The sequence below is a fragment of the Rhinatrema bivittatum genome, chromosome 1 (assembly GCF_901001135.1).
Source record: "Rhinatrema bivittatum chromosome 1, aRhiBiv1.1, whole genome shotgun sequence".
In the NCBI taxonomy this organism is placed as follows: Eukaryota; Metazoa; Chordata; class Amphibia; order Gymnophiona; family Rhinatrematidae; genus Rhinatrema; species Rhinatrema bivittatum.
This window is the reverse complement of record NC_042615.1, coordinates 517726429-517743876: the sequence shown is the minus strand read 5'-3', so window position 1 is coordinate 517743876 and position 17448 is coordinate 517726429. Positions and strand designations below refer to the sequence as shown.

Here is a 17448-nt window from a genome sequence, read left to right as displayed (position 1 = left end):
AAGTGATGTTCCTCCAGCCATCACATTGGTTAAATGAGTCTGTGAACTCCAAGCATTGGTTTCTTACTCTCCGTACCTTCAATTCTTTAATAACAAAATGGTATTTTGCACCCATTCGAAGTTTCTACCTAAAGTGGTCTCTGCTTTTCACATAAACCAATCATGGCATTGCCTATGTTCTTTCCAACACCTCATTCAACAGAGGAGAAATGGTCCTTCACACACTGGATTGCAAAAGGGCACTGGCCGAGAACATGAAAAGATTACATCCACATTCACAGGCTTCACAGCTGTTTGCATTTTATAATCCCAATAGACATGGAACAACAGTGGCTAAACAAACTATTTCCAACTGGCTAGCAGACAGTGTTGCGCCTTGTTATGCTTTAACTGGCCAACAGATCAGAGGCTCTATCAAGGCTCAACAATTCGGAGCCATAGCTACTTCATTTGCTCATCTGAGATCTGTCTCTATTGAAAACTTCATCATCAGTACATACTTTCATGTCCCAGTATTGTCTGGACAATCTTGCTAAGAATAATAATAACTTTGGACAAGCATTTTTGTGCAGTCTGTTCACCCATGGGGAGCCGGGTTGTTTGTTCAATAAGTGGAGGAGAAGCCTAGTGTTTATAGCAGTGGGCTACAAACCAAGGAAACCAGGCTTCAAATCTCATGGCTGCTTCTTGTGATATTAGGCAAGTCACGTTACCCTCCATTGCCTCAGGTACAAATTTGGATTGAAAGCCCTCTGGGGATAGAGAAATACCTACCATACCAGAATGTGATCCACTTTGAAGTGCTGAAAAAGTGGAATATAAATAAAAAAGAACTACTTTCTTTGGCATTATTCTACAGACCAGGGAGCTTAGATTGGGATATAGGCCATATGACTATGGGTTGAACATAGTTTCAAAGATCCATATTTTTATAGTAATTTCCTAAAAGCTAGATTTGTAGCTAATCTGATTTTTAGTGATAGAGAATTGTGTAAGGTTGGTACTGATCTTGAGAAGGCTGTCTTTTTTTGGTGCTTGTGAGGCACAATTCCTTAGGAGCTTTTTGGTGCTTGTGAGGCACAATTCCTTAGGAGCCTTGCAGCAATGAGCACAGAGAACAGGAATATGGTGAGGCAACAGTTAATATAGTAAAATAGAGCACAGCCTTTGAGGACCTTTGAGGACCAGAACCAAGATTTTAAAGTTTGCATAAAGAGTACCCAGAATCAGTACATAGATTTTTAAATGAATGTGAACATTTTGAAATTTTTTGCACTTGGCATCAGTCGAGCTTCAGCATTCTGTATGAGTTGCAAACAAGGCTGTTGAAAGACAAAGACCAGGAGTAGTATCTGTTTACCTTTTTCCTAAAAGATAACTAATAGATTCTGGAAACTGGGCAAACACTTGTGACACTTTTTAAATTTCTAAAAGATGTCTGAACATAGACATTACCCATGACTGAAGACACCATTGTGAAATTAATGAAACTTCGATTGCGGTATCGCTCTGTATTCTCCAAAGTTTCAAATTTATTATGAAATAACATATCTTTAACCAGCAAACTTTCATTTCCTTGAGCTTTCTTCTGCTTTATTTCAATAAAAGCTTTTATTTCCCTCCTAAGCCAGTTTGGACAGCCTTGAAACTAGATTATTTCAAACATTTTATAATGTTGGAAATAGTCTTACGGCCTTGAGATTTAGTAACCACGTTATCTAACTGCCCCGAAATACACTGTATCTGTCCAATGCCAGCAATAACTCCCAAAACACTTTCAATATTTAACCACCTAAGATGCTCCAAAGTTAACTGAGGGAACTCCAAAAATGTAACATTTTCCATTAAAGTCAAACCTGGAGTAGAATGAGAGGACTTCTTGCTTCGAGAAACTTGATAGGTTCTAGTTTCCTCTATTATTGCGGTAAGTTGCAAAGCAACTTCTGGTATTACCCAAAGATCTGGTGTTCTCCTTTACCTCACCGCTATGTCCTGCAGCATGCCAGTTTGACACATCTGCTCTCCATCTGATGCTGCTGTTGCTACAAAGTCATCTGTAGCTGCTGGAGAAGAGAATTTGCTAGCCACCTCCTCCATGGCTGACGTATTGGGAAGCACCTCCAACGTTTAGTCCTTGGAGTCTCCAGCAGGGATAGGGTAATTGCTGATTAGGTTAGGTTATTTGTTTCTTAATTGCCTTTCTAGTATAAAAATTTGTTACAATAAATACAGATCATATAATAAAGTTTGTCTATAAGTTAATAAATAAAATAACCAGTTTCATCTGTCAGAAAATGCAAGTAAAATAACCAGTTCCAGCATGGTTAAGCTGATAAAAGAAACAAATCAATGTAAACAAATACTTCACAAATTAATCAGAGAGATTAAAGGTTTGGGAGAATAACTATGCCTTTACTTGTTTTCTAAATTTAGGGTAATCTTTTTCTAGATGTCCAAGAAGTGGTATGGTTTCTAGACCTAGATATAACTCACGGTCTGGAGAAAAAAGGCAAACTGAACGAGTCACAAACTGATCCATACTTTCGAAGGCTACAGGGTTCCCAAAGTTAGAGCTACTTCTTACATTTAATCATGTGGTAGGTGAGGGAGCAGTTAGAAGCCTAGGCAGGATGCTATCATGATCCACCCTCCATGTGATTTGCTTTCAAAACTGGATTCTTTAGGTTGCAATTACAGTACCTTTTTATTGAATCAACATAAAATATCGCCAAAGATGAGGCAGTATATGAGTTTTCTAGACAATGTAGGTCCCTACTTTGGATGTCATCAATCAATTCATTTGCTGCACATTTCTTCCAATATAAAGATTGTTAGATTTTAGACACTTTTTTTTAAATATGCAAACTATTGAAGAATCAGTTATGGTGTAGCATTAGATTAGAAGTAGATTTCCAAATTACTAAACAATTATTGGTTTAGAGTACGGGATATACTATGCTTATCTTAAAAAACATAAGAATCATCAGACCAAAGACTCATTGAGATTAAGATTTATTTATTTATTTATTTATTTATTTATTTAACATTTTTCTATACCGAACTTCATGACAAGCTTCATATCAGGCCGGTTCACATCAAACTTGGGGGTTAACTGAACATAACCATATAACAGATTTTTAAGGGTGCTAAGTATATATATATATATAATTATATATATATATATATATATATATATATAATAAGTATATATATATATATATATATAACAGATCTTTAAGGGTGCTAAGTAGCAAGGCCCTATTTTCCACTTCATTTAGCCGCAGAGAATAAGGCTGATGAAAATTCTTCTGGCTTCAAAAAAAGTTCTTCTTTTAGTGTGTAAGGAAAGCTGTATGTGAAATTTTGTTCAAATAAGCAATAACTTGGACTCATCCACTGGAAGAATATAAATATATTTAGAAAAAGGAAACGTGAAAATACTTTTTTTCTCTCTCTCTTGCAATAGTGTCAAGTGCTTGCAGAAGACTGTGAAGGACGCCTATCATACTGTTTGTAGACCATGTGCCTGCAAGTTGAACCTTTGCGCAAAATGTGGGAAAGAAGAAGAAATTGTCTTTCCGTAAGTACCAGCTTAGTAATGGATGCCTGTAAATTTCTTTGTGGTCAGCAAAATTATTGGTAGTATTTTGTACTGGAATTCCTTTATTATATTTAATTTTGAGGAAGCTTTTAACATTCCTGTTCTTAGAAGCATTTGTGGACCTACTTGATCTGTAAAGTCTCTACGATAATTATGCTTGTATTTTAAACCATATGTTTTACATGGATCAGATATGAAATTTGCAGTCCTGTTGAGCTTATGGTCTCTTTACGTTGTCTGTGACCCATAGGCTCTCACATGCGCATACAAACTCTCACACACATACACAGGGAAGCAGGAGGACTGAGGCTGGTCATGATGTCAGAAAATGTGTTGCAATATGTGTTTCTTTGTAATCATGTATGTACAGTGTAGTCAGTTATACCAAGTTAGTACTGAAACATAAGAATTGCTTTTTCATATGCCCTGCACTAGAAAAGGGCCTCTTTTGAGATGCCTTCCAACTTCAGACACCTGTGTCCTTGGAGGCTTAGAAAAAAAAAAGTATAAGAAACTTTACTTCTTAACTTTGCTCTTGGAGAGTTAGAAAATGAGATCCCCCACCTGGCTACCCTTGTCGGGGGGGGGGGGGGCAAAAAAGTTAACTTTCTTGAACTGGGAAGCCTTCCAACTTCAGACCCCTCTGTGTTAGGAAGGGGGGGCAAAATTGTTAACTTTTTTGATAAGAAGGAGCAGACTAGCCCCCACCTGGCTATTCTGTCTATGTAAACACCTGTTAAGAGCGGAGCGAGAGAGAAAAAACCCTTGACTGACCACCAGAGAGACAGTAAACGGGCTAATTGCTTCATGGGATTTGGTAAGCTTTTAATTAATAATTATTTCTGCATAAGAGAACCCTAGCTAGTATAATTAACCCTAATTAGTATTAGCTATTCATGTATTAGAAAGAATTTATTTTACAAGAAAAATGTCTTTGTAGATATTTATCTAATTGCTATAGTTGCAGTCACTATTGTTATCATAATTATACTTCTAGCTCTGTACTGTTTGATTAAGATAAGGTTAGAAAAGTAACTTTATGAAGCGTTATAGTCACATGCTTTAAAATATTATAACTTTTTATCTGAATAAAGAGATTGTTATTTTCATATATCCAGTCTGGTTCATTTCTCTAAATAACTCTATTGGGGAATCCTCATCTCTAAAAAAAAAAATAATAATAATAATAATTAAAAAAAAAACTCCATCTCTAAGGGCTGGAGGGTCTTGTGAAAAAGGTAGGATAGGAGCAGAGCATATCCTGTCATTCACCGACAAGGACTCTGTAGAGGCTTTCTGTTGATCAGTCCAGTAGGGGATTAACTGGCTGGTGGCTGGCCTCATTGGGAAAAGTGTTGGGGAGAGAGGGCAAGTAAAAGGCATCCTTTTTTCTTTCTATGTGTGCATCCCACTGTTTGGGGGAAGGGGGGCATATTGAAGACCACTGGCTATTTGGGGAATTGTGGGGATTGGGGCTTTAGGGCCACTGAAAGGTATACTCTTTCCCTTCTGTACTCTCCCCCTCCTTATGCTCTCTTACCCTTCCCTCTCTCCTACTTCCCAACTCCTACCCTCTCCCCATCACCCTCCCTTTCCTCTCTATCCCTCTACCTACTTTATTTCCTCCCTCTATTTTACCCCTTCCCTGTCTCCTACCCCTCTGGGGCTGGAAAAATCTGGGAAATCAGGTAATCTGGGCACCTAAAATTTAGTACCTGGTGCCTAAAATGTAGAAAAGCAATAATTAAAATAAAAGAATAAAATGATACATATTAAACTAAAAAAGGGCAAAATAAGAAAAATATCCAATCAAATAGCAACAATGGAATGAAAAATGAGAACAAACAAAGGAATAACATTTTTCTGGATCCTAAAAATTTTTGATTGGCATCTAAGTTTTCTAAATATATTTCCACCCCTGACCCCTATCCTGTCCTTTTACGCTGGGGCAGCTCAAGGCAATCTGCTGCCTGAGGCGAGGAATGAGATGGCACCCCTTCTCACCCCACCTCCCTCCCTTTTCCACATTCACACATATACACTCATTCACTTCTCTCCTTCTTCCATACACACGATACATACACCCACCCTTTCACATGCATACACACACCCTCTCATATACACTCACAAGCTGCATCCCCGGCCCGAAGTTAGCTGCCCCCTCCCCCCACACACACACACACAAATGCAAGTTTCCTCTCTTACATTGAGCTTCTTCTCATTCTTTGGCCTAGTAAGCCTGGCCTCCGCAGTGTCCCTCCACTCTTCAGATGCCACCAGCATCTGAAGAGTGGAGGAGTGATGGTGCGGTGAGTGGAGGAGTGATGGTGCGGTGGCCCGCACCATCACTCCTCTCTTCAGCCGCCACCGGTCTGTCTTCCAGTGGCAGCCTTCAGCATCACTGCTGTCTTCAGCTGCCACCAACCTGGGTCGGCAGCTGCAGCAGGGGCAGGCAGTGTGAGGTGGACACCACAGCAGCGTTCTGAGAGGCATTTTTTGCTGCCTCAAAATTCTGCCGCCTGAAGCAGCCTCCTCATCCTGCCTCATTATAGAACCGCCCTTGCTTTTACCCATTCTTCCCCTCTGTTTTACCCCCTCCCTTCATCTTCTCCTTTCTCCAATCCCCATAAAGTTAAAATTAAAGGGAGTAAAAAAAAGAAAAAGATATACTAGCAAGGACAATGGTTGTCAGATTACATTCTGGCCTGATGGCAAGATACAACATATTTTGCTGCTATAGCTGCTGTTTGTTGTTTCCATCATAATTATACAGAGTTTTTCTGGCTTATTCTTTTGTGGGAAGTTTGATTATTTTTTAGATTTGGTAAATGAGCATCTCTGATATAGCTGTACTTTGCACATACAAGAAGAAATGAATTACTATTTGTCCAGTGTTGCATTCTGTGTAGAATCTGGCTTCCTGAGGTTTTCATTTCAGTTTTTGTCTGTATATTTCTATTTCTAGTTTGCATTCACTTGGTGAGTTTTGTCTGTGTTATGTGTGAGAATGAAGCCAAAGTGAGGTATTTTGCTACAGGTAGGTTCTGTGTAGGGATCAATTGCAGCCTAATTTGTTCTGTTTTCTAATCTGTACCTCCCAATTTGTATATTACAGTGCTGCCTTTTCATAGGTAAGGTTATTGCCATTCGAGTTCTGGGTATTAGTTCTGTTGTGATTTGGCAGGTTTGCTACATATAGTCCAAGGGACAGATTTTAAAAGCCCTGCGCCGTCGCGCCTATGTTGCATAGGCCGCCGTCGCGCGCAACGCCCAGGAACGCAAATAAGTCCCGGGGCTTTGCTTGGGAGGGCATGTTGGGGGCAGCACGGCATTCGGGGCATGCCGGGGCCGTAGGTGTGGTGCTGGCCCGGTGGCATTCCGGGGTGTGGCCGAGGCCTCCAAACCAGCCCCTGGGATGGGGAAATGGTGCGCCGGCAGCCCGCCGGCACATGCAAGTTACGCCTGCATCGGGCAGGCATAACTTTCTTAACAAAGGTAGAGGGGGGGATTTAGTTAGGGCTGGGGGGTGGGTTAGGTAGGGGAAGGGAGGGGAAGGTGGGGGGGGGGGCCCGTAAAAAAAAAGTTCCCTCCGAGGCCGCTCCGATTTCAGAGCGACCTCGGAGGGAACAGAGGCAGGCTGCTCGGCTCGGTGCGCGCAGATTGCACAATTGTGCACCCCCCTGTGCGCGCCAACCCTGGATTTTATAACATGCGCGCAGCAGCGCGCGCACTTTATAAAATCGGGCGTAGATTTGTTTGCGCTGGGTTGCGCGAACAAATCTACGCCCGCGCATAACTTTAAAAATCTACCCCCAAGTGTCTTACTTCAGAGAATGTCTGGCAGTGGAGGGAGGTTGTCATTATCTTGCTGCCTTTTTTGAGCCAGAGCAACTGAAGTTATTTTTCAGCAGTTATTAACAAGCATCCATGAAGCAATGAGTGCCTTACTGGAAGTCTGATTTTGTTTTTATTTTGAATTTTTCTATCTGGTTTTTCACCTACAGTAGATGTTCTTTTTCTTTCCTCAAGTTATCTTATTATATTTTTGTATTCTGGGGTCCCCTTTACATATGTGTGCTGTTTATAAATTGGATTCTTTAAGTTGTATAATTATGAATTGGTGTTAAAGATAATGAAAAAGAGCAATTCTTTAACATAGAAACATAGAAATGACAGCAGAAGAAGACCAACAGGCCCATCCAGTCTGCCCAGCAAGCTCTCACACTTATTTTCCCATACCTTTCTGTTACCCTGACCACTGAGTTCAGGGCCCTTATTGGTAACTTTTTGATTCCAATTTCCTTCAGGGCCCTTATTGGTAACCTTTTGATTCCAATTTCCTTCAGGGCCCTTATTGGTAACTTTTTGATTCCAATTTCCTTCCACCCCTGCCATTGATGCAGAGAGCAGTGTTGGAGCTGCATCAAGTGAAGTATAAGGCTTAATGTTTGAGGGTAGTAACCTTCGTATCGATAAGTTACCCCGATGTTTGTATACTCATACTGCTCAGATCAATGCCTTGTTAGATGTCTGGATGTAAATCCTCTTTTTCTCATTCTCATCCTGCCGCTGAGGCAGAGAGCCACGCTGGATATGCATTCAAGGTGAAGTATCAGGATTGATTGGTTTAGGGTAGTAACCGCCTCAACAAACAAGCTACTCCCACGTTTATTTGTTTAACCAGACTGTGCAAATCAGTCCGTGTTGGTTGTTTGAATGTAAATCCTATTTCTTCATTTCCCCCCTGCCATTGAAACAATGAGCTACGCTGGATATACATTCCAAGTGAAGTATCGGGCTTAATTGGTTCAGGGTAGTAACTGCAGCAACAAGCAAGCTACTCCGATACTTATTTGTTTACCTAGACTGTGCAGCCTTGTTAGTTGTTGCCTGAATGCAAATCCTCTTTTCCACATTTTCTCTTGCCGTTGAAGCATAGAGCAGTGTTGAAGTCGCATTAACCGTGTGAACATTTATTGAATAAGGGTATTAATCACCAGGTAGTAGCCGTCATTCCCGCAAGCCACCCCTATGCCTCTTCATTCCCATCCTCTAGGCTTTATGATCCTCTAGGCTTTATGGATCCACAGTGTTTATCCCATGCCCCTTTGAAATCCTTCACAGTTTTGGTCTTCACCACTTCCTCCGGAAGGGCATTCCATCCTCTCTGTGAAGAAATACTTCCTTACATTGGTTCTGAGTCTTCCTCCCTAGAATTTTAAATCATGACTCCTGGTTCTGCTGATTTTTTCCAACAGAAAAGGTTTGTCGTTGACTTTGGATTTAATGTCTTATATCTAAAATAATTTGGTGCACAAATGGGGAATACTGAAAAGTTAGTGATGTAGTAATGGAGTGGAGCTGAACTAAAGTTTAGTTTCTAATTTGTCAACTAGCAGAGTGTTTGTGTATGGTGAAGTTTGTCTGTTGTGGTGTAATGTGTCTGTCTTGGTGTGGGGTGGTTTGGGTGTATGTGTTATGAAACTTCTCTCTCTGTATCTAGGTGTAGCGTGTGTGTCTCTCACCACTTCTGTCTGGCATGGGGTATCCTGTCTCTTTATCTTTGTTTGTTCCTTTCAGTAGTTTGAAAGAAAACAAAAACTGGGTCCTTGAGTTGCTGGCTGGTAGTGTGGTTGCCTGGTGCTTGGCAACCAGTTCAAGAGATGATTGGTTGGCAAGAGACTTTCAGGCTAGGAATCTAGGATACTGTGCATGTTTGAGTATTATATGTATCTATAGATATAGAAAACAAATCAGGCAATATATATATGAATGAACCAGTGCTTAATTATTATACCACAAGACACTTTAACTAGAGTGGGCTACAAGCAGTTAATATATTCAAAAAACATTATAATTATTTTAGGAGAAAACCACTTATCACAAAAAATTCTTTATTACAAAAAATGGTATCAAAACAGTTTCAAACCAATTTACAATGTTATCAAATCACTCTATTCAGTGTACATTATATTTATCAATATCCTCTTAATTACAAAAATGATAACATTTCACCTAAAATCACCTACTCTTTATTATAATAATGTATAACTAACTCATCTCTTTCATCCCCATACATACCACATTCATAACCCACACTTTATCAGTTACACTCTCAATTTAAACTTGTAAACAGTCTCCTCCTTCCAAAATACATACAATATTATTAATCTGAAACTAGTATTCTACTTTAAGGCAGTGGAAACATCCCATTATCATATTGTTCTGTAACTATCAAGCTGTAAAGCTAATATGCATCATTAATACAATAGTACTGTTCCCAATACATTACCCCTCTTAACTAATAACTATAGTAATGTTTCTTAACCAACAGAACATAAAATAGATGTTCTTATTTGAAGGTGGAGGAGATGTCCCAATATAATATTAATATTTTCATTGCCAAATTTTGAAATTGGTGTTCTTCTTCTATAAGATGGTAAAATCCCAACAAGGCCCTTGTTTCACCGAAATAGCTTCCTCAGGGGAATAATCAACTTGACCAGAACACTTCATACACTTCATACATCGCAGATACCAACTCTTAAACAAGCCTGCTTGCTTGTGAGGGACAAAATCAAATCTCTATCGCAAGTTATGTAAATGTAAAAGACTCTTGACAGCCTCAAAGCTTCTTATACCACTTGCAAATTTCTTTGAAGGGCTCACTGCTCGCCTATGTAACGGTACAACATTTCACTTTCCCAAACTTAAAAAGCTGAGCAGCATCCTCCCGAAGCCTGCAACAAGCCCAATAGCTCTAACTCGTTCCTTTGAACAGCTGTATCTCTCGGCGTCTTTTGCCTACATAGAATGAAAACAAACAAGAAAAATATATTCCTATTAATGAGGGAACAAAATATAATAAGATTCTATTGTAGCAAAAAAAGAATATATATATTAGGGATGTGCATTCGTCCAGAACAAATTAGGCCACCCCGAAAAACATTGAAATGTGAGAGCGCATTAACCCCGAAATTCGGGGCAGCCGAAAAAAATCGGCCCGAACTGCGGGAAAACGAAATTTCCTGCAGCAGGCCGATAACAAAGGCCGAACCAAAAGGTTCGGCCGAATCACATCTTATATATATATAGAGAGAGAGAGAAATAACTCTAGATATATCTGAAACAGTGTTCAGTATAGTAACAAAAAAGTAAACTAATAAATTACTCTTATTTGATGTTTGTTTACAAACATGCACAGTTTTTGTGGTATTAATATCTTTGTGAAAACTGCTCTCTACCTCCTCTGACTGAGAAAAAAATTTGCGACATGTCCCCACGTGTGAAGAGGTTGGACAAGCCTGTTCTAGCAGTTTGAAAGCATTTGAAACTGCCTGATATTCTGTGAAATGACACTTTCATCATCTCTTTGAAGAAAGATTTGCTGTGAATAGGAAGAATAATTTTATGGCAGAAAGGCAGCAGAACCTACAAGATTATCTAGAACAGTTCTTTAAAAAAGTAACTGAACAAGAATTGAGTGGGAGCTGAGAAACAAAAAGGCTGCTGGGCCCTTAGTCTTCCTCTTTCTTCTAATTCAGTGGTTTCTGAACTTGTCCTTGGGACCCCTAGCTGAATGGGTTTTCAAGATATTCACAAAGAATGTACACAGATACACTTGCATGTGCTGTCTCTTGTCAAGACCTGTTGAGCATTCAGTAGGCCTTTTGGACTGCCGGCTTAGTCCTTCCAGTTCTTTGGCCTGCTGCCTAGACATTCTGTTTAGTCCTCCTAGTTTTACATATATAGTAACATAGTAATGACAGAAGAAAAGGACCCGATGACCCATCCAATCTGCCCTGCAAGATTCTTATGGCAGTATCTGCCACTCCATGCAGGTTACCGCCTTGTTTCTCGCAAGGGTAGTATCTGCTGCTCCTTGCAGTTACCCCCAAGCTTTACGATAAGGGTAGTAATATGGACAATCAGTCAAAACCAAGCAACTGTCAAACCCATAAATTACAGCTAGCAACATTTTTACTGGGTGAGGAACCTTCTTGATAATTCAGACAATGCTGCTTGACATTCTTTGCTTTGGGACTTGGCCATAGAAGCCAAGTAGCCTGTGTATCATGCAGGCAGCCATGCTGTTCCAGTTGGATTTAGATATAGTCTGGCTTTATTGTGTGCACCTTGCCAGAGCTTGGTCCCAGTCTTGGTCCTTGTCATGGTCTCAGTCTTGATCCTAGTCTTGGTCTTTGTCTCTCAGACTGTGGTCCTTGTGCCCCTAATTTAGGGTCTTACATGGGTCCTACTCTGCTGAACCGGCACGAGAAATCAAAGAGAGTAGCACACTTCAAGAACCACCAGTTTTAATACCAGGTACTGTGTTTTCCTGCAAAAGCCTCCAAAAGTAACTCTAGACATGCTTTGGAACGCTTTAGTCTCAATAGAGTCGGCGAAATCCACACTAACGCAGGCCTATTTATTGCGTGTTCCTGAAATCACACTATTTTATGGAAGCATTTGCTTGATTTTATTTTATTTACTTATTTATATTTGTATACCACCAATACTATGGCCCTAGGAAGTGAAAAGTTAAACATACATATGATAAGTCAATCAAAATAACAAAACAAAGGACAAAAAGACCATAAAAGAAAATAAACAGAAACGTTCACAGTTCAGCACTTAATCAAATGCTAGCCTGAAAAGATAGGTTTTCAGCATCACCTTGAATGTCTTTGTGCAATTCATTAGCTACAACTCATGGGATAGAATTCCAGAGCTCAGAGGCCATAAAAAAGGCACGTTTGCGTGTGTCAGCAAATTGTGCCTGACAAACTAACGGTATATCGAGTAGACCTCTCTACAAAGATCTTAAGATGAGAGATGTATTGTAGAGATGAAGAAGGGCATTCACACAAGGAAAGGAGTCCAATGCCAATAAGTTATGGACCAAAATCAAGGCTTTATACTAGACTCTAGATATAATCTGTAATCAGTGTAGGTCTTTTACTACAATAGTGACATGCTTCCTTATTGAGTGGCCTGAAATCAGTCTTGCTGCGGTGTTTTGCAAAATCTGAAGAGCTCTCAAGGCCAGCTTTGGTAAGCCAATGTACAGACAGTTACAGTAATCTAACAATAGCAAGATTAGTGCCTGCACCACAGAATGAAAATCAGCTGCAATAATAGAAGTTCAAGTTCCACACTAGGCATAATTTATAGAGACCTACGAACATTTCTCTACATGCAATACATAAACATAACTTCACTAACAAGCCTGATCTCTAATTTTTTAAGGGAATATGGAGCCAAAGATGTATAAAAGTAAAGGAGCTCATATTATCAAACAAATTAAAAAGGAATACACCATCTCATACGATACCTTCCCCTTAAACATTCCTAGCATCACAATTCAACCCTTCCCATCTAAGAAGCCCCTTAGTTGTTCCGGTTATAGAAATATATATTTTTCTTCTTGAAATTTTAATAAACATTTCCATGGATATCTTAGTAACATGCTAGCCCCACGATTTATCACTTCTGGTCTCATTATTAGGAACTTCTTCCTACACTCTTGTGTGGAGTGAACTATGTCTAGATAAATCCAGACTTGTTGCCTGTAATATTGAACCATTCTATTTTTAAAAAAGAATTTCAATACTAAGTTCCTATCATATTCAAATGCAAATGAAACTAGTAACGTTCCTCTTGTTTGTATTTCTGTTTGTGACAACATCTCCAACAATTCTGAAATATTCATCGACTGTTGTTCCTGCATTTCTGCTCCTGAAGAAACCATAGCCTTACTAGGCACATAAAATGCTTTAGTAATCACTGATGTTATCTCTTTAGGAATCTTTCAACATTCCAACATGTAGGTTTTAAATATATCCACCGGTGACATTTTCTTAATTACTGGGAAATTAACAACCCGAAGGTTCAAGTATTGAAGAGAATTCTCAATGTTCTCAAAATTTTTCTCAGCAATGCTTTCTGATTTAATCAAACTAATTTGAATATTTTCCAATGATGTTACTTTTACTTCCATTTTCTCTATTTTCTCTTGCTGTAAATTCACAGTCTTTTCAATATTTAATCCCCTTTTATAAGACTCCAGAAATGCCTGCGTTAGTGTGGATTTTGCCGACTCTATTGAGACTAAAGCGTTCCAAAGCATGTCTAGAGTTACTTTTGGAGGCTTTTGCAAGGAAAACCCAGTACCTGGTATTAAAACTGCTGGTTCTTGAAGTGTGCTGCTCTCTTTGATTTCTCGTGCCGGTTCAGCATTTGGGGGCCCGAGTAGAGATGTAGTTCCTCCTGCCAGAGTTCTCTCATCTCCCTCATTCGCACTTTCTCCGTTTCCTCCATCTGACTCTGGGGATGGCGTCTCCCTCCTCCTCCAACTCGGGGTTTGCGATATTTAATCCGCCTCAACCCTGGTCTGACCTCGAGGCGGAGAATGGCGTCTCAGAGGCCCCTGGGCTTAGCAAGATCCTCTTGGTCATAGAGAGGGATCTAAGCTCCTGATTCCCTCTCTCAGCGACCCTCGCTTCCGGCGTCTTCGGGGTAGATTCAAAGAAGCTCTCGATTTTGGTTTGTAGAGTGCCCTCTTCTTTACCAGGTATATTATTTTTTAATTTTGCTTTGCGTTTTGTGTGTGGCATCGTGCAAAACCAACCAGATTATCCAGGAAATAACACCAGGAAATTCTAGTCGAGGAGAGAACTCCTTCAGCGCGTCCTCTGAGGCGGCCATCTTCCAGAACTGTGCCTTTTGAAGGAATGGAAAAGGATTTGAATGACTGGGCAGTGGAATGCAGATAGAATGGCTACATTGTGACTCACTCGAGCATTAAGATTCATGCCCTTCAAATGGCAAAAGAAGAAAAATATTCAGCGACAAAGGTCTGAAATAATTCACACTATCGTAAGGGATAATTTTTGGTTTTGGAAGGCTTGCTTTTTCAGGAAAGTGATAGCTTTTGCTAGGCCATTGTATATAATTTTCCCTATTATTTGGGTAAAGATATTAACCCTTGCTTATTGTGCTGATATATAACCTGTTTTGTGATCCAGGCATTCTTATAAGAGTCTGTTTGTGCATATATTATACAGAAAATATAGGTTTTCATATTTTTTTTTAAATCTTTATCATTTTAAATCAATTTAACAAGTTTAAACAACTTGACAAGAAATGGTGTATAGAGATCAAACAATTTAGGAAAATACCTTCCACAGACATATGAAATCTCAATACTACCCTGTCAGACCACAATTTGGGGAGAGTACCAATAGAAATTATGAGAAGAAAGATCAATTATTATAAGACTGAAGAAAAAGGCCACAAACACAATAGTCTAGAGCCCTCAAAATTGCATAGGATAACAATGACTATGGGCTGGATGTAAGGATAGTCGGAACTTGTCTAACTTTATCATTTAGAAAAATATTAAGTTGGGAGGGGTCAAAGAAAACATATTTGACCCCATCATGTTTAATGACACACGTACAAGGAAAATATAACCAAACAGAAGCACTCAAGTTAATAACAGCAAGACGCATTAATAGGAAATGTTTTATCTTAGCCTGTGTAACCTTAGACACATCAGGAAACATGTGTATCTTAGTTCCTAGAAATAATACATCCCTTTTGCAGAAAAACATTTTCAATACAAAGTCCCGGTCTGAGTCCAAGACAAAGGTAACAATTAAGGTAGAAAAGGTAATACCTTCTTCGTTAGAATTCTCAAGAAAAGAGGATAAATGAGACAAATCAGTGAAAACTGCATCTATAGGTGCATTATTCAAATTAGAAACCTTTACATTTGGCAGATAATAAGCTTTTGAAATAGGTGGAAGTAAATTTTCTCTGATGGATAATACTTCCACGAAATATCTGCGCAGCATCTCAACCGGAGTAGTAAATCTTTTTCTTGGAAAGTTTAGAATTCTAAGATTACAGCGTCGTATAATATTTTCCAAGTTCTCCATTTTATTTTGTAGATACAAATGTCCAACCGAGATAACATACATAGAAACATAGAAATGACTGCAGAAAAAGACCAATCGGCCCATCCAGTCTGCCCAGCAAGCTCCCACACTTATTTTCCCATACGTATCTGTTTCACCAACCACCAATTTCAGGGCCCTTGTTGGAAACTGTTTGATTTAAGTTTCCTGCCATCCCCTGCCATTGATGCAGAGAGTAATGTTGGAGTTGCATCAAAGGTGAGCATAAGGCTTAATGGTTAAGGGTAGTAACCGCCACATCAAGCAAGTTACCCCCGATGCTTGTTTACCCAGACTGCACAGATCAATGCCTTGTTTGATGTTGTTTGAATCTATGTTGAATGTTGTCTGAATGTATTTTTTTTTTTTATGTTTAATATATTTATTTGATGATTTTTTTTTTTTTTTTTTAAATCTTGGTAGAAAAGAACAGAAGCAGTCTTAGTTATCTGCAGCACTTCCCTGTGCTCTCAAGAAGCTTGTCTTCTTCTAGGCAACACGGGCCTTTCTCTGGGCCAATGAGAATTTGGGGCGGTTCGACCTCTTTGTTTTTACTTCTTTCTTGAGTTTATTTTCATGTGCAGGTTCTCTCTTATAGCAGCATGAGCATTTTTATACATATCCTCCATCATGTCTGGTGTGACACTGTTTTTAATGTACTGCGAGAACTGCTTTTTGTATATGTCTTCATCTTCCTCCATCAGATAGTGCATGCATTCTGCAACATTCTGTCCTAGAATGTGCTTGCGGTGAACTTCGGAATTGAATTCTTTGCTTTCAGAGTCGTAGCCAGGGAAACGTTTAGTACTGTGAGGAATAGACAGACCACCATCGACTGCTCCTTTTAGGGCTCCAAACACTTTGTTTCCAGTGGTAGTTCTCGCAAGGCCTGCATCCAGATAGCAAGAAAAGGCACTAGGCTGACCATCAATGCTTTCTACGTTATATTCATCTCCAGTTACTTCAACCTGCCCTTCGTAGACTTTGTCCAGTCCAAACTTGTTCAGAAGCCTGCGGGCCAGCAGCAGACTGGTGCAATATGCTGCAGCATAGTTTGTCAGTCCAACCTTCATACCGTACTTAGGCAGCTCATGTGAACAGGCTGCACAGACAATCATGTCCCCTTCAATTCAGGCATAGGCAGTCTGGCAGATGATGTCCCTATTGGTAATACGTACAATCATCCTGTACTTAGGAGTGTTGTACTTGTTCTTATCTTGAATCACCAGACGTTTGCGGGCATAGTAATCAGTTTTCCCCTCTCTTCTTCGTCGGAATTTCACCTGGTACCTTTTGAAGTTAGCCTTGTTCTTCACAACTTTCACAAACCCCATTGGGCTGACGTTTGTCCTGCCTCGGCTAAGACAGGGAAATCTCAGCACCAACATCGGGACGCCGCAGCACCTGGGAAAAGGCCTTGCATTCTGCCTAGTATCAACTGACTTCTGTATCATTGTCTCCTTGGACTCCAATAATTCAACTTTAGATTTTATTTCTGATATTTGGGATTGAGAAGCTTTGAAAGTGTTTGAAAAATCACGATATTGAGAGACAAGGTGTGAAACCTGATTATACAGGTTAGCAATTGCCACTGCACAAAACCCAGCTGTTGAAGATATAGAGAAATAGCCAAAGAAAGTTCTGCTCCCTTACTGAGCCGGCGACCAGCTCCCTCAGGTGCCTCCAAACTGGCTCCACCCGAGGCTGAAACTACCAGCTGATCACCATCATCGGGGTGCGTTGGGAACACACTGAACACGTCAGCAGCACCTGCGGGGGGCGGGGCAGGTTGAGGAGGCACCCAACCCGGCTCCGGAGAGAAAGATGAATCCAAGTCCGGGGTCGTCAACGAAGGAGCACCTCTCAGCTGACCGCCCAAGGACGCAT

General features: G+C 39.9%; 1 protein-coding gene and 1 pseudogene across 3 annotated transcripts in view; one reads left to right on the top strand and one right to left on the bottom strand.

Moving 5' to 3' along the window:
• The window catches only part of C1H9orf85 (chromosome 1 C9orf85 homolog), a 100219-nt gene that overhangs the window by 73471 nt on the left and 9300 nt on the right, over positions 1 to 17448 (top strand). For all 3 annotated transcript variants that reach the window (XM_029612505.1, XM_029612485.1, XM_029612495.1), the window contains one exon: positions 3467 to 3580. In XM_029612505.1, coding sequence (XP_029468365.1) covers positions 3467 to 3580 — 114 coding nt within the window. The remainder of the gene's footprint in view (positions 1 to 3466; positions 3581 to 17448) is intronic.
• LOC115097033 lies at positions 15988 to 16898 on the bottom strand (annotated as a pseudogene).